Source organism: Dasypus novemcinctus, chromosome 6, assembly GCF_030445035.2.
Source record: "Dasypus novemcinctus isolate mDasNov1 chromosome 6, mDasNov1.1.hap2, whole genome shotgun sequence".
In the NCBI taxonomy this organism is placed as follows: domain Eukaryota; kingdom Metazoa; phylum Chordata; class Mammalia; order Cingulata; family Dasypodidae; genus Dasypus; species Dasypus novemcinctus.
In genome coordinates, this window is record NC_080678.1 from 22,104,669 (window position 1) to 22,124,977 (window position 20,309).

Consider the following 20,309-nt stretch of genomic DNA (forward strand, 5'->3'; position numbering starts at 1 on the left):
CGGAAACCTTCACTGAAGAAAAGTCCCAGGTTCCAAAATAAGAAAAACTTGCCCAGACCCACATGCCTCAAAACTGGTTCCAAAGTCTCTTCTCCAGGGGATCCACCAGTCTGCATTTTAAATGACCCGAAGGCATGGATAATAGTCATGCAGTCACAGTATCTACTGAAACCAAAAGAAAAGGAGCTATTGGGAAGTACAGTGACTATTAATGACATATTTAAATATTTCCTATTTGAAGTTTTCCTAATGAACACAGCATGACAGTACATAGCATCTATTTTCCTTCTTTTTATGTATCACTGAAATAAGATTGTCATTTAAAGCAGTTATGAAAATCCCAGTACTCTCAAAATCTGTTAAATCGGTCTGTAAGCATGTGGAGGATTTCTTCCAACAAGAATTCTCTAGTTGTTCAAATAGTGTCCCCAGGTTAATTTTTAAAACTCCGTTCAATTTAACAAAAGCTTTTTTCATACTTGGCAAAATAAGAAATCCTAAAATCTAAAGAATTTTTCAAAGCGATTCTAAACTGAAATGTTTTAGGATTCCATTAAAATAACATGAGAGTCAGTTAATTAATCGCTAACTTCTTGGATAGTATCTTAATATGGTTGTGGTGTGGTTGGTGATGCATTTGATTAAAAAAAAAAAAAGAAAGCATCCAAATTTAAAGTGCTTTGGATCTGAAAAATAAAACCCAAGATGCAGATTCAAAGTGATTTTCCCTGAAGTCTTTTCAATCCACTTTACCTGAGGGCGAAGAATTTTATTGCCAGGAAAAGCTTTGATAAGTTGAGACTATATTGCATAATTAGCCACGGAGTTAGCAATATTCGGCCCAGAAAGGTATAGTATGATTTTAATTTAACATTACATTATGCTCTATAATTCTCTAAAATTCAAATATTCAAGTTTTAAGGACCCCATAGGATTTGAGGTGGATGAAGCTTGACAGTTCTTTCAATACTAATTGCTCAGCCTCTCTAAAAATATAGCTGAAATAGATTTTGTCTATGACTATATGTTTTTGGATATTTGTTATACAAGTTTTCTCTTATGTCACCTCTAACAGAATTAAACAAACTGGGCAGTAGTTTTATTTTTAAATAATATATTTTATAATCACCATTTTTGGCAATTTATTTTTCCATGAGAAAAACCAACATTTAAAGGGTCCAGAAAGAAGCTAATAAAATCACTTGTTCTTGAGAGACATTTACAAACTTAGCTCATAGGTGTTTTTTGCTTGTTTGTTTGTTTTAAGAGATAAAGCATCTTATGGACGGTTAAACAACCATCACCGCCCACCCCTAAAAAAAAGAAAACAAAACAAGCAAAAAAGAGAAAAATCCATAGGCTACAGATAAAATTACTCTAAGAATTAGACTTATTTTTAACTCATGGAAAATAGCAAAATTGTCATGCCAACATAGGTATATGTACTATAATTCATAAATGCCTAATTAGAAAAACAACGATATAGTCATGGTTAGATACAATCTAACGTTCTTATATAAGATGCAACTACATATTGTATGATCATTCCTGTTATATTTTACATTCAAGCCTCATCAAATTAAGCTGACTATGTATAAATGTTATTAATGAAATAAACACTTAATATCACAATAGGTTCGTATTCAGCTACTGTACAACCATGGCATGCAAGTAACTATGCATTAGCTGTAAACAGTAAAATGTCATTACCTTCCAGAAATCCAAAGAACAGGGAAAAATACATATATAATACTAAACATCAATTATATTTAAGTGACTTTCGTATTGAACAAAACTATCTCATATACATCAGCTTTGGATATCTCTGTCACTGTTCTCCGCATACATCCTGTAGTCATCCAGAAGTTAAGAAACTGCAATTCCAAGCAAGCTCTGTTCATGCTATGGAGCTTCAGTGAACTGTTAACAATATTAGAACACAATATTGTCCTAATATTCCACGTTCCAATGTGAAAGATTTTTAATATAATTTTAACTTTTTGCCACAATGCAGACTTTTTTGAGTCATTAAGCATATGCCAAATGTGGGCAATTATTTTATGTTTTAAACTGTAGAATTTCTCGCATGACACTAATGTGTTCATTTTAGAAATAAGAATATTGTTGATGCTTCTCAGCAAATGCTCTTCTTCACTTGATTTCCAAGTGAAATAGTTGGCAAGAAAGAAGTTGGTCTATTTTAACTTGGGAGGTGTCACCTCTAAAATATATTTCATTACATTTTTGAGAGATAAATAAAATCTAGCAGTTAGGAGAGGAAGGCCTAAAGAAGATGACCGGTCTTATAAAAATGCAGATAAATCATTTAGGTCTGATCCACTGATTCTTAGGCAATTAAAAAATTACCATATTGGAGCAGAAGCTCGCGCACTGTAAAATAATTATTTTAGCTTTCCTCAGGTTTCTGATATTGGTGCTGTTTTTGGAAGGAGGGGAAAATTGATTGCTGGACAGGCTTTTCCATGCTCTATCAGTTCTGATAATGAGTTAGGCAGTTGGCATGAATGACAGGAACATCCTCTTCACTCAGAATTCTAATAAACCTCCTGTGAAGTTGCACTCACCATACATCCACATGAACTCACTCTGGTCTGCATTTCAGTTAGGTAGAAAATTGTCATGTTCTCAAGCTGTTTAGACATGATATGGTCATGTGAAATTTCACATACATTACCTACATCATACTAACTCAAAATCTTGCTTTCACATTTATAATGACATACAACAGTACTTAAAGTCATTGCAATTTGTTCACTTCCTGTTCATATACAGGGGATTTAAGTTTGCTTATGATGCAAAAACTGTACAATTCTCATCTTTCAGGCATTATAAAATGTCTTTCTTTAAAGTCTTGGGTTATAAACAGTTTGGTTTATATGAATTACATATTTTTCATCTGCATTAAGAAACAATATACATCTTTTTTTTTCCAGAGCAATTTAAAGTCATCCATAATAAGCCTAAGACAATTGTAAAAACTGACTATCATCTGTGTCCATTAATACTGTTATATGTGTTGAAAGGCCGACTCATGAACATTCTTTGGCCACTTGGGTCATTGCCCAATTGCAGGGAACTATACTCAGGCCCTGGGATCATACAGAGGTTTGCCTCCATAAAAACTGAGGCCATAGAACAGCTGTAATGGAATCCATTTACAAAGTAAAACATTACAGAATATACAGGAGCTTTTCATATCTCAGACACAAGTTCCTTGACGTGTTGAGAGGTGGTGTTTTCGATTTCGGACTCCGGGAGTCTTGTCTTTACTATCTGAAGGCTTCTGTTGTGAAATATCTATTAGGGCACTGGCAATTGCAAGGCCTAGAAGGAAAGGAGAAAGGCATTTAAATGCTTAGTTATGTATTTCTGGGATGGTGAGAGTTGGCAGTCCCTATTTTGTATTATTTTCCATTTAGTCAGCAAACATTTGATGTTTGTTGGAAGTTATCAAGTAGTTTGTCCTCTACCTAAAATATTTCTTAACTTGGATACACAAAGATAACAGAGTTAATTGACTCTGACTTCAGATAAATTCAGCATTTTGACAAAATATCACATTCAATTGTAGATGTGATCCCACACGTAAATTTCTATGTCAGAATACATGTTTGCTCTTGATGAGCAAGGGATTTTCAATGTTATTGTTTATAAGATGAAGAAAGAAAGTGCCCCAGAGATAGAATTGTACTATATGTCTTAAATATAAGAAAAAGACTTTGAGTATTATCAGCAGAATATCACTACGAAAATGGACAACTAACTCTGATAGGTAATTAAAAGACTATTGTTTTGCTCAAACTCAGTCCACTGATTGATAGGAACATTTGCTAAGATACTCACGGATAGTAAAGACTAACCTAAATTTTATAAGCAAAGGCTCAACCAAATATACTGGTTTATCACAGCTATCTATACAAGAGTCATTTTTGTTTCTCTTGAGTCCCATATAATTCCTGAGTAAAATAAAATGTACCATATCACCATACTCAACTCAGAGATCAGATTGCTTGCTTTATTTAAAAAGAGGTCACCAAAGAATTTTTTTTTCACCTAAAAATTTTTTTAAAGATATTTTAATATATAAATGTTACACAGAATATATAGGGGATTCCCATATGCCCCGTTCCCCACACCTCCCACATTTTCCCACATTAGCTATACCTTTTATCAGTGTGGTACATTAATTGCAATCGATAAACACATTTTGGAGTATTGCCATTAAGCAAGGATTAGAGTTTACATTGTAGTTTACTCTTTCTTCCATTCGACTCTGTAGGTTATGGCTGGATATATAATGGCCTATATCTGCTATTGTAATATGCTGTATGATCCTTAAGTTCCAAAAATGCCCCTGTATTACACCTGCTTTTCCTTTTCCCTAAACCCAGAACATCCATGGGTCACTGCCTCCACAATAATGGTATTTCTTCCACTGCTATAATCACAGTAAGTCAATAGTAGAATATTAGTAAGTTTATTTTAGTCCATAGTTTGTTTCCCAATTCTGAGGAGTCTGGGATAGTGATGCACACTCCACCTTTAATTGAGGGGGCTTCGATCCCATACATCCGATGGTGGAACTCCCTTGCTTGCAGTTGAAGGTACTCTTTTTCCTTGGTATGTTGATTGTCCATCATCTCCTTCCTGTTAATTATCTTGGGTGAGTCCATTGAACTGGAGAGTAGGTGTTGCAACTCTGTTGAGATTCAGGGCTCATTTGGCACATGGATAGACCAAAGATTTAAGTGTCTTGGATATACACCTACCAACTGTAGTACTAATTATAGGTTCAAATAGAAGGATGGAAGAGTTATGCATAGGGAAATCACTGCTGAGTCTAACACTGTCAGACTGGGGAGCATAAATACTAGATTAGGGCCCACTGGCAAGGAGCCAAATTCCTGAGCTATTTGCCCTGACTACAGTGTCTAGATGTCTCCATATCCCTGAGGAACTTTACTGTTTGGGGTAGTATCTACTTTGGTGTCAATAAGATCCTGTTGAGACGGACATAAACGCTACCTCTGGGATGTCCACCTGACTCACTTTGAAGTGTCTTAGTCATACAAATTCATTTGTTTTTAGCTTTTTCCTCTTTTGGTTAAGGTCTTTTTTTTTTTTTTTCTTTTCCAGATGCATTGCTTGTTGGTAGTTGGTAGCAATCCCTCGGTGCCAGAGGCTCATCCCTGGGAGTCATGTCCCATGCTGGGGGAGAAGTTATTGCTTTTATATGCTGAGTTTGGCTTAGAAAGAGGCCACATTTGAGCAACAAGCAACAAGGAGGCTCTCAGTAGGTAACTCTTAGGCACCCTACATCACTAGGCTAAGTTTTAATTTCAAGAGCAAAGGCTCATAAGCATAGTCATCAATACCAAGGGATTGTTTCCCTTCTCCAAGGCTGACACTGAATCGAGCCTTACAGACATCTGCTCCAACATGCTGCTCTTAGAGGAAGGCCTCACTTTCAGATCTGAAAAGATATTGAATTATTTTAGTCTTGTAGGTCAGTTTATTCTAGGTAAGCCTCAAATATGACCTGATAAGAACAGAATTCCTGAGATTCATGAACAGGAAAAAAGGCGAATGAAGGAAAACAGACACTTTAAGAGGTGGGTTAAGTAGCTCAGTGCCATGTTGTGGGTGACAAAGGAGGACAGGGTTCAAGGAGTCTTCCAAAAGCACCAAATGAGGCAGAGAGAGCCAGCAGGGTGAGACCTGCAGTGAAGGTCTTCATATTGTCTCAGAGATTTTGGTGATCTTTGAGTTATTTCAATAACTAACTGAGGATGGAAGCCTAAAAATGTTAATCAAGAATGGGTTGAGAGCTAGTATGTTTAAGATGCATGGTCATGGAAAGACAGAAGTAAGATAGTAACAGGGGAAGCAGCAGGGCTAGATGAAATATGTGTAGAACATATAATTATGCAAATATGTGTGTACATATTTATATAAATATATATGCATTTTTTTAGGGAAAAGGAAGTCTTGACTACATTTCAAAACAGAAGAGAGGATTTGTGGAGAAGGAGAAATTTACGGTATTAGAGTGAAGGCTTAAAAAATTACAGTAATTACTAGATAGGCTGATAATCTTATAAATTTACCTTTTAAGGGTTGCTATCAAGTAACTTACTCTTTCAGGATATTAAATATTTTCCTGTATTTCTAAAAGAGTTAATGCAAGTTTAAGGATTCAAAGTTTAAGTAGAAATTGCTTTCTTGATATTTGAAGAGCACATATGAACTTCTGAAGTGTGCAACATAGATGTTTTAGTCACTTTAGTCATAGATGTTCTGCTGTAGGAAATAAATATTTTCCTGTTTTTAACTGATGGAGCTGAAGCACATTATTTAAAAAAATCATAGACCATGGTTGTGCCACTAAATGTTTGGTTCAAACAGACCTCAAATTTCTGTATATTTCCTAGCATACTTCTGCCATAATTTACAACCACCTACTATTTCATTCCTGGCACCATCTTATTCAGAGACAGCCAAAATATGACAAAGAATATATGCCTCCTTTAATGTAGACAGGGACCACTTAGACTAATTTCAATGACTACAGCATCCAAATATGAAATCATTTTATTCATTAAATTACTGCATGACCTCGTCCAAAGAAGCTCTGAAAAATAATACTTTTCCATTTACATGTGGTAGCAAATGTTGTTTTAGTTAGAGAAGATGTAGTGAGTGCCAGGAGAGAAGTAAAGTGTTTTGAGTTGCCAACACAGGAAAGTCTATGCTAATCTGAAACTGTCACCATATCTTTATATTTCAGGTTATATGAAGACCAAAGTCTAAAGTAGTGCCTCTGACAATATAGTCTGAGTTTACTAATGATCCTTAAACTTCAAAACACATCAATTGAAAATAATAAATGATAAACCATATTTCAGTGCTTAATTTACAAATAAAATTGCAAATCATGCTTATTTTTAATTTGACAGCCTTTTGTCTTTTCCTATGAAAATACAACTATCTACTGCATATTCACATTCCACATAAATGGCAGTATGTGTGTAGGGAAACCTTGTATTTCTCCAGCTAGCATTACTTGAGTATCTACCATGTGTACTCACAAAAGAGGCTCAGAGGGCCATTTTTAAGCCTTGTCTTTTGATGAGCAAATGAGGATTTTATTCAGATTTAAGTCTGAGTCCTTTACTGGACCACACAATTTGTGGCACACATGAATTTGAATTATTCTTTATAAATCCCATAATTTAATTATGAATAGCACAACAAGCATAATAAATATATTTGTATGTATACCTTTTAAGTGCCAATTTTATATCATTATTTTCACATTTTCTCAACTACTAATATATGGAAAACTTAAAAACAACAACAACAACAACAACAACATATGTGGTATGGCATGTGGTGAAGCAAGATGGCTCTTGATCTCTGCTGAGGTCCCTGTCTTGCCCTCCAGAATCTACCATCCCCTGGAGCTCAATTGTAGGCAACCAGGCTTAGGGCTTGCCTCTTTTTGGTCCTCCTCTCACAGTATCAGCTCCTCTGCTTTCTTCCTGAGTTCAGCTGTGGGCTATTAGGTGTATGGCTCATCTCTTCAGCCTTGAGCTGCTCTGTGGGCCCAGCCTCTTGGCTTCATAATTAAGCTTTGGCTGCTAGTGATCCTTGAGTCCTCTTCTCACTTGGCAGGATAAAAAATGGCAGCTTCCTTTCTCTGTCTCTCTTTTCTCTGTGTGTCTTTTTATCAAGCTCCAGGAAGAGGGTGGAGACCCCATCTGAGCCCTCACTGACACAGTCCAATCAAAAAGGGCTCCACATCCACAGGAATGGATTAGTTCAAGAACATAATATTTTTCTTTTTGGGATTCACAAAATAACATCAAACTGTAACACCATCATTGTCCTAAAAGGACTTTTGTTATCATAGTAAATCTAATATTCTTAATTGATTGAAAGAAAAGTCAAGCTTTGAGTCAACCAAGATACTGGTGTAAACATTCCAGGGTGCTACTCCCTCACAGAATCTGAACTACCAAAAATTGGCAGAGCCAGCCTCTTCAAACCTCTGGAAAACAGATAATGGTCTTCACTAAAGAGGCAAGGGCTGAGTCAAGAAAACACAGCTCTAAAAATGATAGGAGAAGCTTGTGGTGTCCTTGCTTGCTTCCCTACCCAGAGCGGTATAAAACCAGGCTGTACTCTCATTATAGTCCGTGGTTCTATTTCAGAGGAAACATAGTAACCTCTACATGCACATGGGGATACCTGTATGTTTATGCCAATCTAATGGTGGCAGCCTGAAAGAGCCAATGAAGAAACTCACCTCAGGCTCACCCTCTGAGAACTTGCTGTGAAGGCAGAAGCATCTTACTTGCAACAGCAAAAGCAGTGTGAGAAACAATGAACTCAAAGTGGCCTAGAGCAAAGGATTGCCTGCTTTAAGTCATACAATAGAACACCTGGGAGGGGGAGAAAATTTATTTCATAGAGAGTATAGGGGGCATTCAACTTTCTATAAACAATGGAACTCCTAAGGCCATGAGGGAGAAGAATCCCAGGACAAGACACAGGCTCGGAAAAGATAGATAAACCCTGCACTTCACATTTGCCTCAGGCTGATATTCTTGATAACAGGCCTCAACTCTAAAGGAGAGCACAAGCTAACAAAGAACTACTTTTCAAAGATGTGAAAGGTGTTTTGTTTTTGTTAGGAAAAATCTCTGTAATATCAGTAGGTGGATATAAACTTATGGAATAGAAAGCTCTGGGACTAAATCCCAGAGTTAATACTTTAAAATAATAAGATATACAGTGGCCAACAAAAGATTACAAGACAAACTAGGAAAAAGGAAATGATGGCCCATCCAGAGGAACAAGACAAAAATCCAGAACCTATCAACAAAGAGCACCAGAGTTTGGACATATCAGATAATGACTTTAAGAAAATGAACCCCAATATGCTCAAGGCAATAAAGGAAAACATAGAGAGAAATAACTTAAGGGTATCAGGAAAATGATGAATGAACAACATGAAATTCTCAGTAAAGCCATAGGAATTTTATAAAAGGAAGCAAACAGAAATACTGGAGTTGAAGATCTCAACAACTGAAATTAAAAATTTTGACGCATACTGGAGCTGGTAGGAGAAAGAATCAGTGAACTCTAATACAAGACAATTGAAATGATTGTATTTTTTGTGGGGCATGAGACTCCACTTTTTACTTCTTACAGGTTCTAAAATGAAATGCATAAAAAATAATGATAAATCTATAGTTTTACACATCCAATATATAAAGGTATAATGTGTAAGAAGTACAACAAAAAGGTGGGGGCTGCAAGGGAATAGGAACAGAGTACATGTGTATTAGTGAAGCTAAGTTGGTATCAAATTAAACATTATTATTATAGACTTAGGAGGTTATATTTTAGCCCCATGCTAATCACAAAGAATATATATAAAAAATATACGCAGGAAGAAATGAGAAGAGACTTAAGATTGGTACAATATAAAAATCAAGTAAATATGAAAAAGGGACAAAAAAGGCTCAAGACTTAAAAAGGTCAAATAGCAAAATGGCAGAAAAAAGTCATGCATTATCAGTAGTTACTTTAATGTAAATGGATTAAATTGTCCATTCAAAAGAGAGAAACAACAGAATGGATAAAAAAGCATGACCCCACTATATGGTGCATACAAGAGACACACCTTATAGTTCAAGGACACAAGTGGGTCAAAGTGAAAGAAATAAAAAAATAAACCATGCAAATAGTAACCAAAAGAGAACTGGGCTAGCTATACTAATATCACATAAAATTGATATTTCTATTACAAGGGACAAAAATGTTCCCAATTTACTGATAAAGGGATCAGTGCAACAAAAAGACATAACACTTAAAAATATATATGCATCTAAAGGCAGAGCCTCAAAATATATAAAGCAAATATTGCCATATTTGAAAGGAGAAACAGACAATTCTACAATAATAGTAGGAGACTTCAATACACCACTTCCAATAGTAGATAGAACTACTACTATTAGATAGAAGATCAATAAGGAAATAAAAGACTTGAAAAATACTTGAAACCAACTAGACTTAACAGACATATATAGAATTCCATTCACAATGGCAACTAAAAGAATCAAATATTGAGGAATAAATTTATCCAAGAATGTAAAGGACTCATTCATGGGAAACTACACAACACTGCTAAAAGAAGTCAAAGAAGACTAAAATAAATAGAAGGACATTCTGGATTTCATGGATTGGAAGACTAAATACTGTTAAGATGTCAATTCTACCCCAAGCAATGTACAGATTCAATGCAATCCCAATAATAATTCCAACAAACTTATTTACAGAAATGGAAAATCCAATCATTAAATTTATATGGAAGGGCCAGGGATCCTAAATAGCCAAAGTCATCTTGAAAAAGAAGAATGAAGTTGGAGGACTCACATTTCCTGATTTTAAAACTTATTACAAAGCTTTGGAAATCAAACAGCATGTTACTGACACATGGACAGACATATAGACCAATGGAATAAAATTGAGAGTTCAGAAATAATCCCTCTCATCTATGGCCAATTGATTTTGACATGAGTGCCAAATCCACTCAATGGGGGAAGAATAGTATCATCAAAAAATGGTGCTGGAAAACCTGGATCTCCATAGGCAAAATAATAACAGTGTACCCCTACCTCACACCATATACAAAAATTAACTAAAAATGGCTAAAACACACACACACATATGTTTAATGTTTATGTCTTTACATCTCCAAATATATATTAAACATAAGAATCCAAACTATGGAATTCCTAGGAAAAAACATAGAAACCATCTTTAGGACCTTGTGCTAGGCAATGGGTTCTTAGGCTTTACATTCAAATTGTGAGCAATAAAAGAAAAAAAATACACAAATGGGACTTTATCAAAATTTAAAACTTTTATCAATGGACTTTATAAAGAGAGTAAAAAGACAATTTACAGAATGGGAAGAAATATTTAGAATTCACCTGTCCAATGAGGGTTTAATGTCTGCAATATATAAGGAAATTTTATAACTTAACAACAAAAAGACAAACAACACAATTTAAAAATGGGCCAGCATTCCCTGGGAGTAAGTGGGGTCTAACAGAGGGTAGAGTGTGTTTCCTTTGTGGTGAGTTTGGCTAGGTGAGCCCACTTTGAATCTCCTAAAGGACCCCTATCCAACAGAGAGAGGGGACAGGGACCTGCTTAGGCAAGTTGCCACACCCAGCCTCCCTGGGAGAGAGAGGAACTAGATGAGAGAGGGTGCAGAGACAGGCTCTTAATCAGCAGGGCTCTGGCAAACTGTAGAAATCTAACAAGCCTGAGGGAAACGGGGTGGATAGAACCAGATGAGCTTTCTAAAGCCTAATTAGCCTGAAGAGACAGTTTAGCTCAGTGGAGAAATTCCCACCTTGATTATACAAGATCCATGGTTCAATTCCCAAGTCTCCTTAGAAAAGTGATCCAGAGAGTGATCCACGGGGTTATCAGGCACCCAGCTAATACATTATGACAGGGAACATACAGACTTTCATTTTGTTTTGTTTTGTTTTTCTTGGATCAGTTATTTTTTTATTTTTTAAAGTTTTCTTTTTATTATTATTATTTTATCCTTATTTTACTTGCTAAAACCCAGCCAGCAGAGGGCAGGCTGCAAGGTAATTGATTGATGAATAGTGGCAGACTGAGAAGCTCCTTAGGAGCTTAAGAGGGAAGGCTGGTTGTTTGTTTGTTTTTTTCTTTTAAGTTGCTGTTGTTTTGTTTCTTGTTTGTAGTGTTTCTCCCCTTTTTTTCTTTCCTTTTTTATTCTTTTACCTATTTTACCCACCGAGGCTAGATCTTTTCTTTCCTTACTTTTTCTAACTTTTGTTTTCTGCTGTTTTTCTTTCATTCCACCTCTTTTTGTTTGGTCATCAATTTTTGTTGTTTGTATTTCTCTCTTTTTTCAATTTTCTTTTTTCTTTTTCTTTTCCTCTTGTGTCATCATCCTGGCCTTTTATTTCATTCTATATTTTTTCTCTACTTTGTTTCTTGTCTCATTTTCTCTATTTCACTTTTTAATTCTTATTCCTTTGTACTTCTTATGATTTTTTTACTGTGTTAATTAACCATGTTCCTAGGTCTTGTATGGCTCCTCTTCTACCTTTTTAAAAATTATACTATTATCCTTTTTCTCTTCTAATCTCTTTCCTTTTCTCTGGCCCTAATTTTTTCCCCCAAGGGAACACAGACAACAGTAAGGAAATAGAATAAGAAGAATGAAGTATCAAAATGAAACCTTACCACACATACAAAAACGACAACAAAATAAAACTCTAGAATAGAAAGATAAATTAATCAACTGAATAAGCCTATCAAGATAAACAGATGCCTAGACACCAACAAAAAATTATAAGCCATACTAAGAAACAGGAAGACAAAGCCCAGTCTAACAAACAAACTAAAAAAGAGGAGGGGAGGCAGAACATGGAACAACTAATCAGAAATGTCCAAACAAATATCCTGAATCAATTTAAAGAAGTGAAGGAAGAGATTAAGGATATTAAGCAGACACTGGGAGAACATAGTGAAGAAACTGTAAACATACATAAAAAGATAATGGGTATGAAGATGATGAATGGCACAATGTAAGAAATAAAAAAATACACTGGAAGTGACATAACGGCGGATTTGAACAGGCAGAAGAAAGGATCAGTGATGCGGAAGACAGTACAGCTGAAATCAGACAGATAGTAGAACAGATAAAAAAAAAATCCAGCAGGTACTTAGGGATTTGAATGACAACATGAAATGCACAAACATATGCATTATAGGCATCCCAGAGGGAGGAAAGAAAGGAAAGGAGGCAGAAGGAGTGTTGGAGGAAACTGTGGCTGAAAATTTCCCAGTTCTTTTGAGGGAAATAGATGTATATGTCCAGGAAGCACAATATGTCCCAAACAATATAAATCCTAACAGGCCTATGTTGTGGGGGACATACACTTGCCAAATTATCCAATGTTCAAGACAAAGAGAGAATACTGAAAGCAGCAAGAGAAAAGAGATCCATCATACACACAAGGGAAACTCAATAAGATTAAGTGCTGATTTCTCATCTGAAACCATGGAGGAAAGGAGGCAGTGGTATGACATAGTTATGATGCTTAAAGATAAAAAAACATGTCAGCCAAGAATTCTGTATCCAGAAAACCTGGCATTCAAAAATGAGAGAGAGTTCAAAATATTCACAGATAAATAGAAATTAAGAGAGTTTGTCCATAAGATACCTGCCCTTCAAGATAAAGTGAGTTTGGCAGGTTGAAAGGAAAAAAAATAGGAAAGAGAGAGTGGGAGGAGAGTGTAAGAATAACTAAAAAGATAAAAAGAGAAATAAAAACAACATATGGTGTACAAGAGCTGAAAGAAAATATGGCTAATGTAAATAATTCCTGGATTTTATGGATTAAACTCTCCAATCAAGTGTCACTGATTGTCAGAATGGATAAAGAAATATGACTCATCTATATGCTGTCTATCAGAAACTCACCTTAGACCAAGGGATGCAAGGAGGCTGAAAGTGAATGGCTGGAAAACAATTTTACATGCAAACAATAACCAAAAAAGGGCAGGAGTAGCTGTACTAATATTGGACAAAATAGACTTTAAATATAAAACTATTATAAGAGACAAGATGTCCACTATATATTAATAAAAGGTGTAATTTATCAAGAAGAAAGAGCAATCATAAACATTTATGCACCTAACCAGGTACCTCAAAATATATGAGGCAAACATTGGAAAAACTAAGTGCAGAAATAGATGCTTCTACAAATATAGTGGGGAAATTAAATATACCATTATCACCATTAGACAGAAAATCTCAACAGAGAATCAATAAACAAAGACTTTGAATAATACATTAGAGGATTTGGACCTAATAGACATATGCAGAACATTTCACCTAAATGTAGCAGGATACATATTCTTCTCAAGTGCACATGGATCATTCTACAGAACAGACCACATGCTAGGTCACAGAACAACTCTCAATGAATTCAGGAAGACTGAAATCATACAAAGTAAATTCTCTGACCACAATAGAATGAGACTGGAAATCAGCAAGGGACAGAGAACCAGATTAAGCACAACAATATGGAAGTTAAATAACACAGTGGGTTGACAATCAGTGGGTCAAGGAGGAATTGCAAAAGAAATAATAACTACCTTGAAAGGAATGAAAATGACAACATAGTGTATAAAAACCTATGGGGTGCAGCAAAAGCTGTGCTGAGAGGGAAAATCATAGTCATAAATGTCTATATTAAAAAAGAAGAGCTAAAATCAAAGACCTAACTGCACACCTGGAGGAATTAGAAAATGAACAATAAACCAATTCCAAAGAAATTAGAAGAAAATAAAGATTAGAGCAGTGTTAAATGAAATGGAAAATAAGAAAGCACTGCAAAAAATAAAATCAAAAGCTGGTTCTTTGAGAAGATTAACAAAATTAACAAGCCCTTAATGAGACTAAAAAAGAAAAAAAGTGAGAAGATGCATATACATAAAGTAAGAAATAAGGAAGGGGCTATCACCAATGACCCCACAGAAACAAAGGGTATCATAAGAAGGTAAGTTGAAACAATTGTATGCCAATAAAATGGATAACTTAGAGGAAATGGACAAATTCCTAGAAACATACAAGCAGCCTACATTGATGAAAGAAGAAGTAATAAACTCAACTTACCAATCACAAGTAGCGAGATGGAATTAGTCATCAAAAACCTCCCAACTAAGAAGAGCCCAGGACCAGATGGCTTCATAGGTGAATTCTGCTAAACATTCCAGAAAGAAATGATACCAATCATGCTTAAAATCTTCCAAAAAACAGAAATGAAGGGAACATTGACTAACTCATTCTATGATGCCAAAATCACCCTAATAGCAAAGCCACACGAAGATGCCACAAGACAGGATAGCTATAGGTCAATCTCTAGGAACATCTAATGAACCTATATGCTAAAATCCTCAACAAAGTACTTGCTAATTGTACTCAACAACTCATCAAATGAATTATACACCATGACCAAGTGGATTTTATCCCTGATATGCAAGGATGGTTCAACATAAAAAAATCAATCAGTGTAATTCACCACATTAACAGATCAAAAGAATAAAAATCACAAGATTATCAGTATAGATGCAGGAAAAATATTTGACAAAATACAGCACCCCTTCCTGATAAAAATACTTCAAAAGATTGAAACTGCCCCAACATGATAAAGGGTATATATGAAAAATTCACAGCTAACATCATATTTAATGTTGGAATGCTAAAAGCTTTCCCTCTAAGATCTGGAACAAGACAAGGATTACAACATTACCACTCTCATTTAACATTGTGTTAGAAATACTTGCTTCAGCACTTAGGCAAGAAAAAGATATAAAAGGCATCCAAACTGGAAAGGAATAAGTAAAAATTTCACTATTTGCAGATGACATGATCCTATACATAGAAATCCCTGAGAAATCTTCAACAAAGCTTCTAGAGCTTATTACATGAGTTCAGTGAAGTGGTAGGTTATAAGATCAATGTGCAAAAATCACTAGCATTTCTGTACACCTACAATGAGCAATCTGAGAAGGAAATCAAGAAAAAAATTCCAGTTACAACAGCAACTAAAATAATCAAATACCTAGGAATAAATGTAACTACAGATATAAAGATTTGTATGCAGAAAACTATACAACCTTGTTAAAGGAAATCAAAGAAGACCTAAATAAATGGAAGAATATTCCCTGTTAATGGATAGGAGGACTAAACATCATTAAGATGTCTATCCTACCCAAAATGATTTACAGATTTAACACAATCCCAATAAAAATTACCACAGCATTTTTTACTGAATTGGAAAAACTAATTATGAAATTTATTTGGAAAGGCAGGAGCCCCAAATAGCCAATGACATACTGAAAAAGAAAAATGAATTCAGAAGATGCAAACTACCTGACTTTAAAACATATTACAAAGCTACAGTTGTCAAAACTGCATGGTTTTGGCACAAGGATAAATATACTGACCAATGGAACAGAGAGTTCTGAACTAAGAGTTCTGATACAGATCCTTACATATGTGGTCAATGGATATTCTACAAGGCCACCAAGCCCACTCAACTGGGAAAGACTGGCCTCTTCAACAAATGGTGCTTGGAGAACTGGATATGCATATATGAAAGAATGAGAGCAGAAAACCATATCATACCTTATACAAAAATTAACTCAAGATGGATCAAAGATCTAAAAATAAGAGCAAGACCATAAAGATCTTGGAAGGTAATGTAGGAAGCATCAACAAGCTCCTTTATTAGGAAATGTTTTCATGAAATTTATTCCCAAAGCATGAGCAACAAAAGAAAAAAATAGATAAATGAGACCTCCTCAAAATTAAAAACTTTTTCAACTCAAAGGAGTTTGTCAAGAAAGTAAAAAGGCAGCTGACTCCATGGGAGAAAATATTTGGTAACAATCTATCCGATAAGGGCCTAATAGGCAGCATATATAAACAAATCCTACATCTCAAAAATAAAAAGACAAGCCATTTAAAAAAATGGGCAAGTGATTTGAATAGATACTTCTCCAATAAAGAAATCCAAATGGCTAAAAAGCACATGAAAAGATGCTCAATCTCACTAGCTATTAGGGAAATGCAAATCAAAACTACAATGCGATATCATCTTATATCTGTTAGATTGGTGTCTATTAGAAAAACAGAGGACTACAAGTATTAGAGAGAATGTGGAGGAAAGGGATCCCTTATTCACTGCTGTTGGGAATATAGAATGGTGCAGACATTGTGGAAGACAGTTTGGGAGTTCCTCAGGAAGCTAACTATAGAACTGCCATGCAATCCAGCAATCCCACTGCTGGGTATATACCCAGAAAAATTGAAAGCAGGGCATGAAGAGATATATGTACACCAATATTCATAGCATTATTCATTATTGCTAATAATTGGAAACAACCCAAATGTCCATCAACAGACAAATGGATAACCAAACTGTGGTATACATGTACAATGGACTATTACTCAGCTGTAAGGAGGAATGTAGTATTAACACATGGGATAAAATGGATGAATCTTGATTGAAAAAAGCCAGGCATCGAAGGACAAATATTGCATGACCTCACTGATAAGAACTAATGAAATTGAGCAGACTCACAGAGCTAGAGTCTGGAAGATAGTTTTACAGGAGACAGAAAGGGAGTAGAGGGTTGTGAGCCAAAACCATATGGATAAAATCTATGATAAGATAGAAGGGTGTATTTGTGCAGTGGATGGGCAGGACAGTGGTGCAGTGATGCTATTGGGTTTGGTGGAGCTGGTCTGTGAAGAGGGTAGGGTGAAGGAGGGGAGGTTGGGTTGGCCATAAAAGGAACTGGGAGCAGGGTCAGGGGAAGAAGCAGGTAAACTCTGAGGATTTGCAGGTCTGTGATTAAAACTACAATGTCAGGAGTGTTCTTTTGGTAAATATGGCAGAAGAAGGTTACTGGTATAAGGTATCGGATGTGGGGGAACATACAGGACAGGGCACACCAGGGCAGAATTCTATGGGATATGTAAGTGTTCATTTTGTCATAGTGTGTTATATCAGTGGGTGGAGACACATACAATAAATAAGAAAATATTAAATTCCCATCCTGGAGAGTTCTGCTATGTAATAAAATAGAGGGGCAAGAATCTCTTGAGAACATAGGCAATGTCTAATAAAAGAAAACAGACCAATATGTCAAGCCTTCAATATTATTGTAAGTAACTACAAATCTTATTCTTCAAAAAGTGAAACTTAGTGGTTACCATAGGTCCCAAGTGGAGGTTGAGGGAAAAATAGAATAGATGAATATAGGGCATTTTTAGGATATTAGAATTGTTCTGCATGATCTTGTAATAATGGATTTAGGCCATTTTAAATTTTGTCAAAAATTTAAAAAGTGTATGGTCCAAAATGTAAACCATAATGTAAATAATTGGCCAAGGTTAGTAGCAAGGCTTCAATATTTGTACATTGATTGTTACAAATATATCACCCACATGTAAAATGTTTTAATAAGGGAGAGGGAAAACAGGGGATGATGTTGGCTACATAGGAATCTCCTATATTCTGTATTGTAACCTAAAGCTTCTGTAACCTAAAGCTTCTTTGAAGGTAAACTATAAGACATTGGGAGAATATATTGAAGAAAATATCACTGTACATACACAACAACAGATCTTACAGTGATGAAAAACACCATGTCAAAAAATTTTTCAAAATTATTTCAATTTTTTATATTTTATTTGTTATTTTAAAAACTAACATTATTGCTTCATTTTCTCATTAATTGTATTTGGTTATTTTGTTGATTTCATCTTTGAGGAAGTTTTGCTCATGGAAGGGTCACAACTTGGCAGGGAGGATCATTGGTGCGGAGTGTCAGTGATTGGGGATGCGTGGGAGGAGGTTCACCTGGGGCATACCACTAAGGCATACAAATGTGTTCAAGTATTCATTGGGCATTGTCACAGTGGTGAAGATCCATACAATAACTGAAAGAATATCAAATTCTCATTCTGAGGAGCTCTGCCACACTCTCTAATGGGACAGCAAGAATCCCCCAATGCCTACTGGAGGGTGGACTATTGTTACAGACCCTTGATATTGATGACTGTACTTATGTATATTTTCTTTTGAAATTGAAACTTAGCCTGGTACTATATGTTGCCTAAGAGTTACCTCCTGAAAGCCTCCTTGTTGCTCAAATGTGGTCTTTCTCTAAGCCAAATTCAGCATATAAATGCATTACCTTTCCCTCCAGCATGGGACATGACTCCTGGGGATAAGCTTCCCTGGCCCCAAGGAATTATAACCAAGGACCAACTAGAAATGTACCTGGAAAAAGACCTTGACCAAAAGGGGGAAGGGTAAATACAAATGAGTTTTTATGGCTAAGAGATTTCAAAGTGAGTTGGAAGGTCATTCTAGAGGTTACGTTTATGCATGGCTCAGCAGGGATCTTATTGACCACCACAGTAAATATTGCCTCAAATAGTGGAGCTCCTGAGGGCTTTAGAGACCTCTGGACACTACACACAGGGCAGACAGCTCAGGAATTTGGTACTCTGCCAGTGGGCCTGACTTTGGAATTTATGCTCCCCAGTATGACAGAATTGGTTTCCCTACATATGGCTCCTCTGCCCCTTCTATTTGGACCTAGACTTTGTACTAGACTTGATAGGTGTATGTCCAAGAGACTTAAATCTTTGGACTGTCCAAGTGCCAGCTGGGCCCTGAATCTCAAGAGTTGCAACACCTACTCTCCAGTTCATTGGACTCACCCAGGACAACTATCAAGGAGATGATGATGGACAACATCCATCCCAAGCAACAGAGAGTCTGCAACTGCAAGCAAGATAGTCCCATCCATTTGCTCCATGGGATCTAAGCCCCCACTCAATCAGAAGTAGAGTGGGCATCATTATCCCAGAATCTTAAGGACTGGGGAATGAATGATGGACTAGAGTCGATAGAATAACCATAGAATAACTATGGTTATTCTATCGACTTACTGTTATTCTAGCAATGGAAAAATTTTTATCACTGATGTGGAGGCAGTGGCTACTGGAGGTTCTGGGGGAGGGAGAAGGAAAAACAGGTGAAATATGGGAGCATTTTCAGGACACTGGAATTGTCCTGAATGACACTGCAATGATGGATACAGGTCATTATATATTTTGTCATAACTTACAAAATTTTGTGGGATAGAATGTAAACTATAATCCATGATTAGTGGCAATGTTCCAATATGTGTTCATCAATTGTAACAAATGTACCATCCCAATGAATGATGCTGTTAATGTGGAAATGTGTGTGGGGGGTAGGGAGTGGAGCATATGGGAATCCCCTATTTTTTTAGGTAACAATTAAGTCATCTAAAGTACATTTTGAAAAATAAAAAAAGTATTTAAAAAAAATGGACCAAAGACCAGAAGAGACATTTCTCCAAAGAAGATATACAAATGACCAAAAAGCATATGAAAAGATAGTCAACATCATTAGCCATTAGGGAAATGCAAATCACCATTGCAATGTGATACCATTTTACACCTATTAGAATAGCTGCCATTGAATAAATGGAAAATAAAAAGTGTTGGAGACTTTCCAGAGAAAGAGCAACACAGAGAAAGAGCTCATTGCTGGAGGAAATGTAAAATGGTACAGCCACTTTGGAAAATAGTTTGGCACTTCCTCAGAAAG

At 35.8% G+C, this 20,309-nt stretch overlaps 1 protein-coding gene across 3 annotated transcripts in view; it reads right to left on the bottom strand.

The window, feature by feature from the left end:
* Nucleotides 1–1,097: 1,097 nt before the first annotated feature.
* Nucleotides 1,098–20,309, bottom strand: part of ATRNL1 (attractin like 1) — an 899,374-nt gene continuing 880,162 nt past the window's right edge. For all 3 annotated transcript variants that reach the window (XR_011648991.1, XM_058298321.1, XM_058298320.2), the window contains one exon: nucleotides 1,098–3,345. Coding sequence is in view for 2 of the 3 variants with exons in the window: in XM_058298321.1 (XP_058154304.1) it covers nucleotides 3,221–3,345 (125 nt within the window). In the remaining variant the exon portion in view is untranslated. The remainder of the gene's footprint in view (nucleotides 3,346–20,309) is intronic.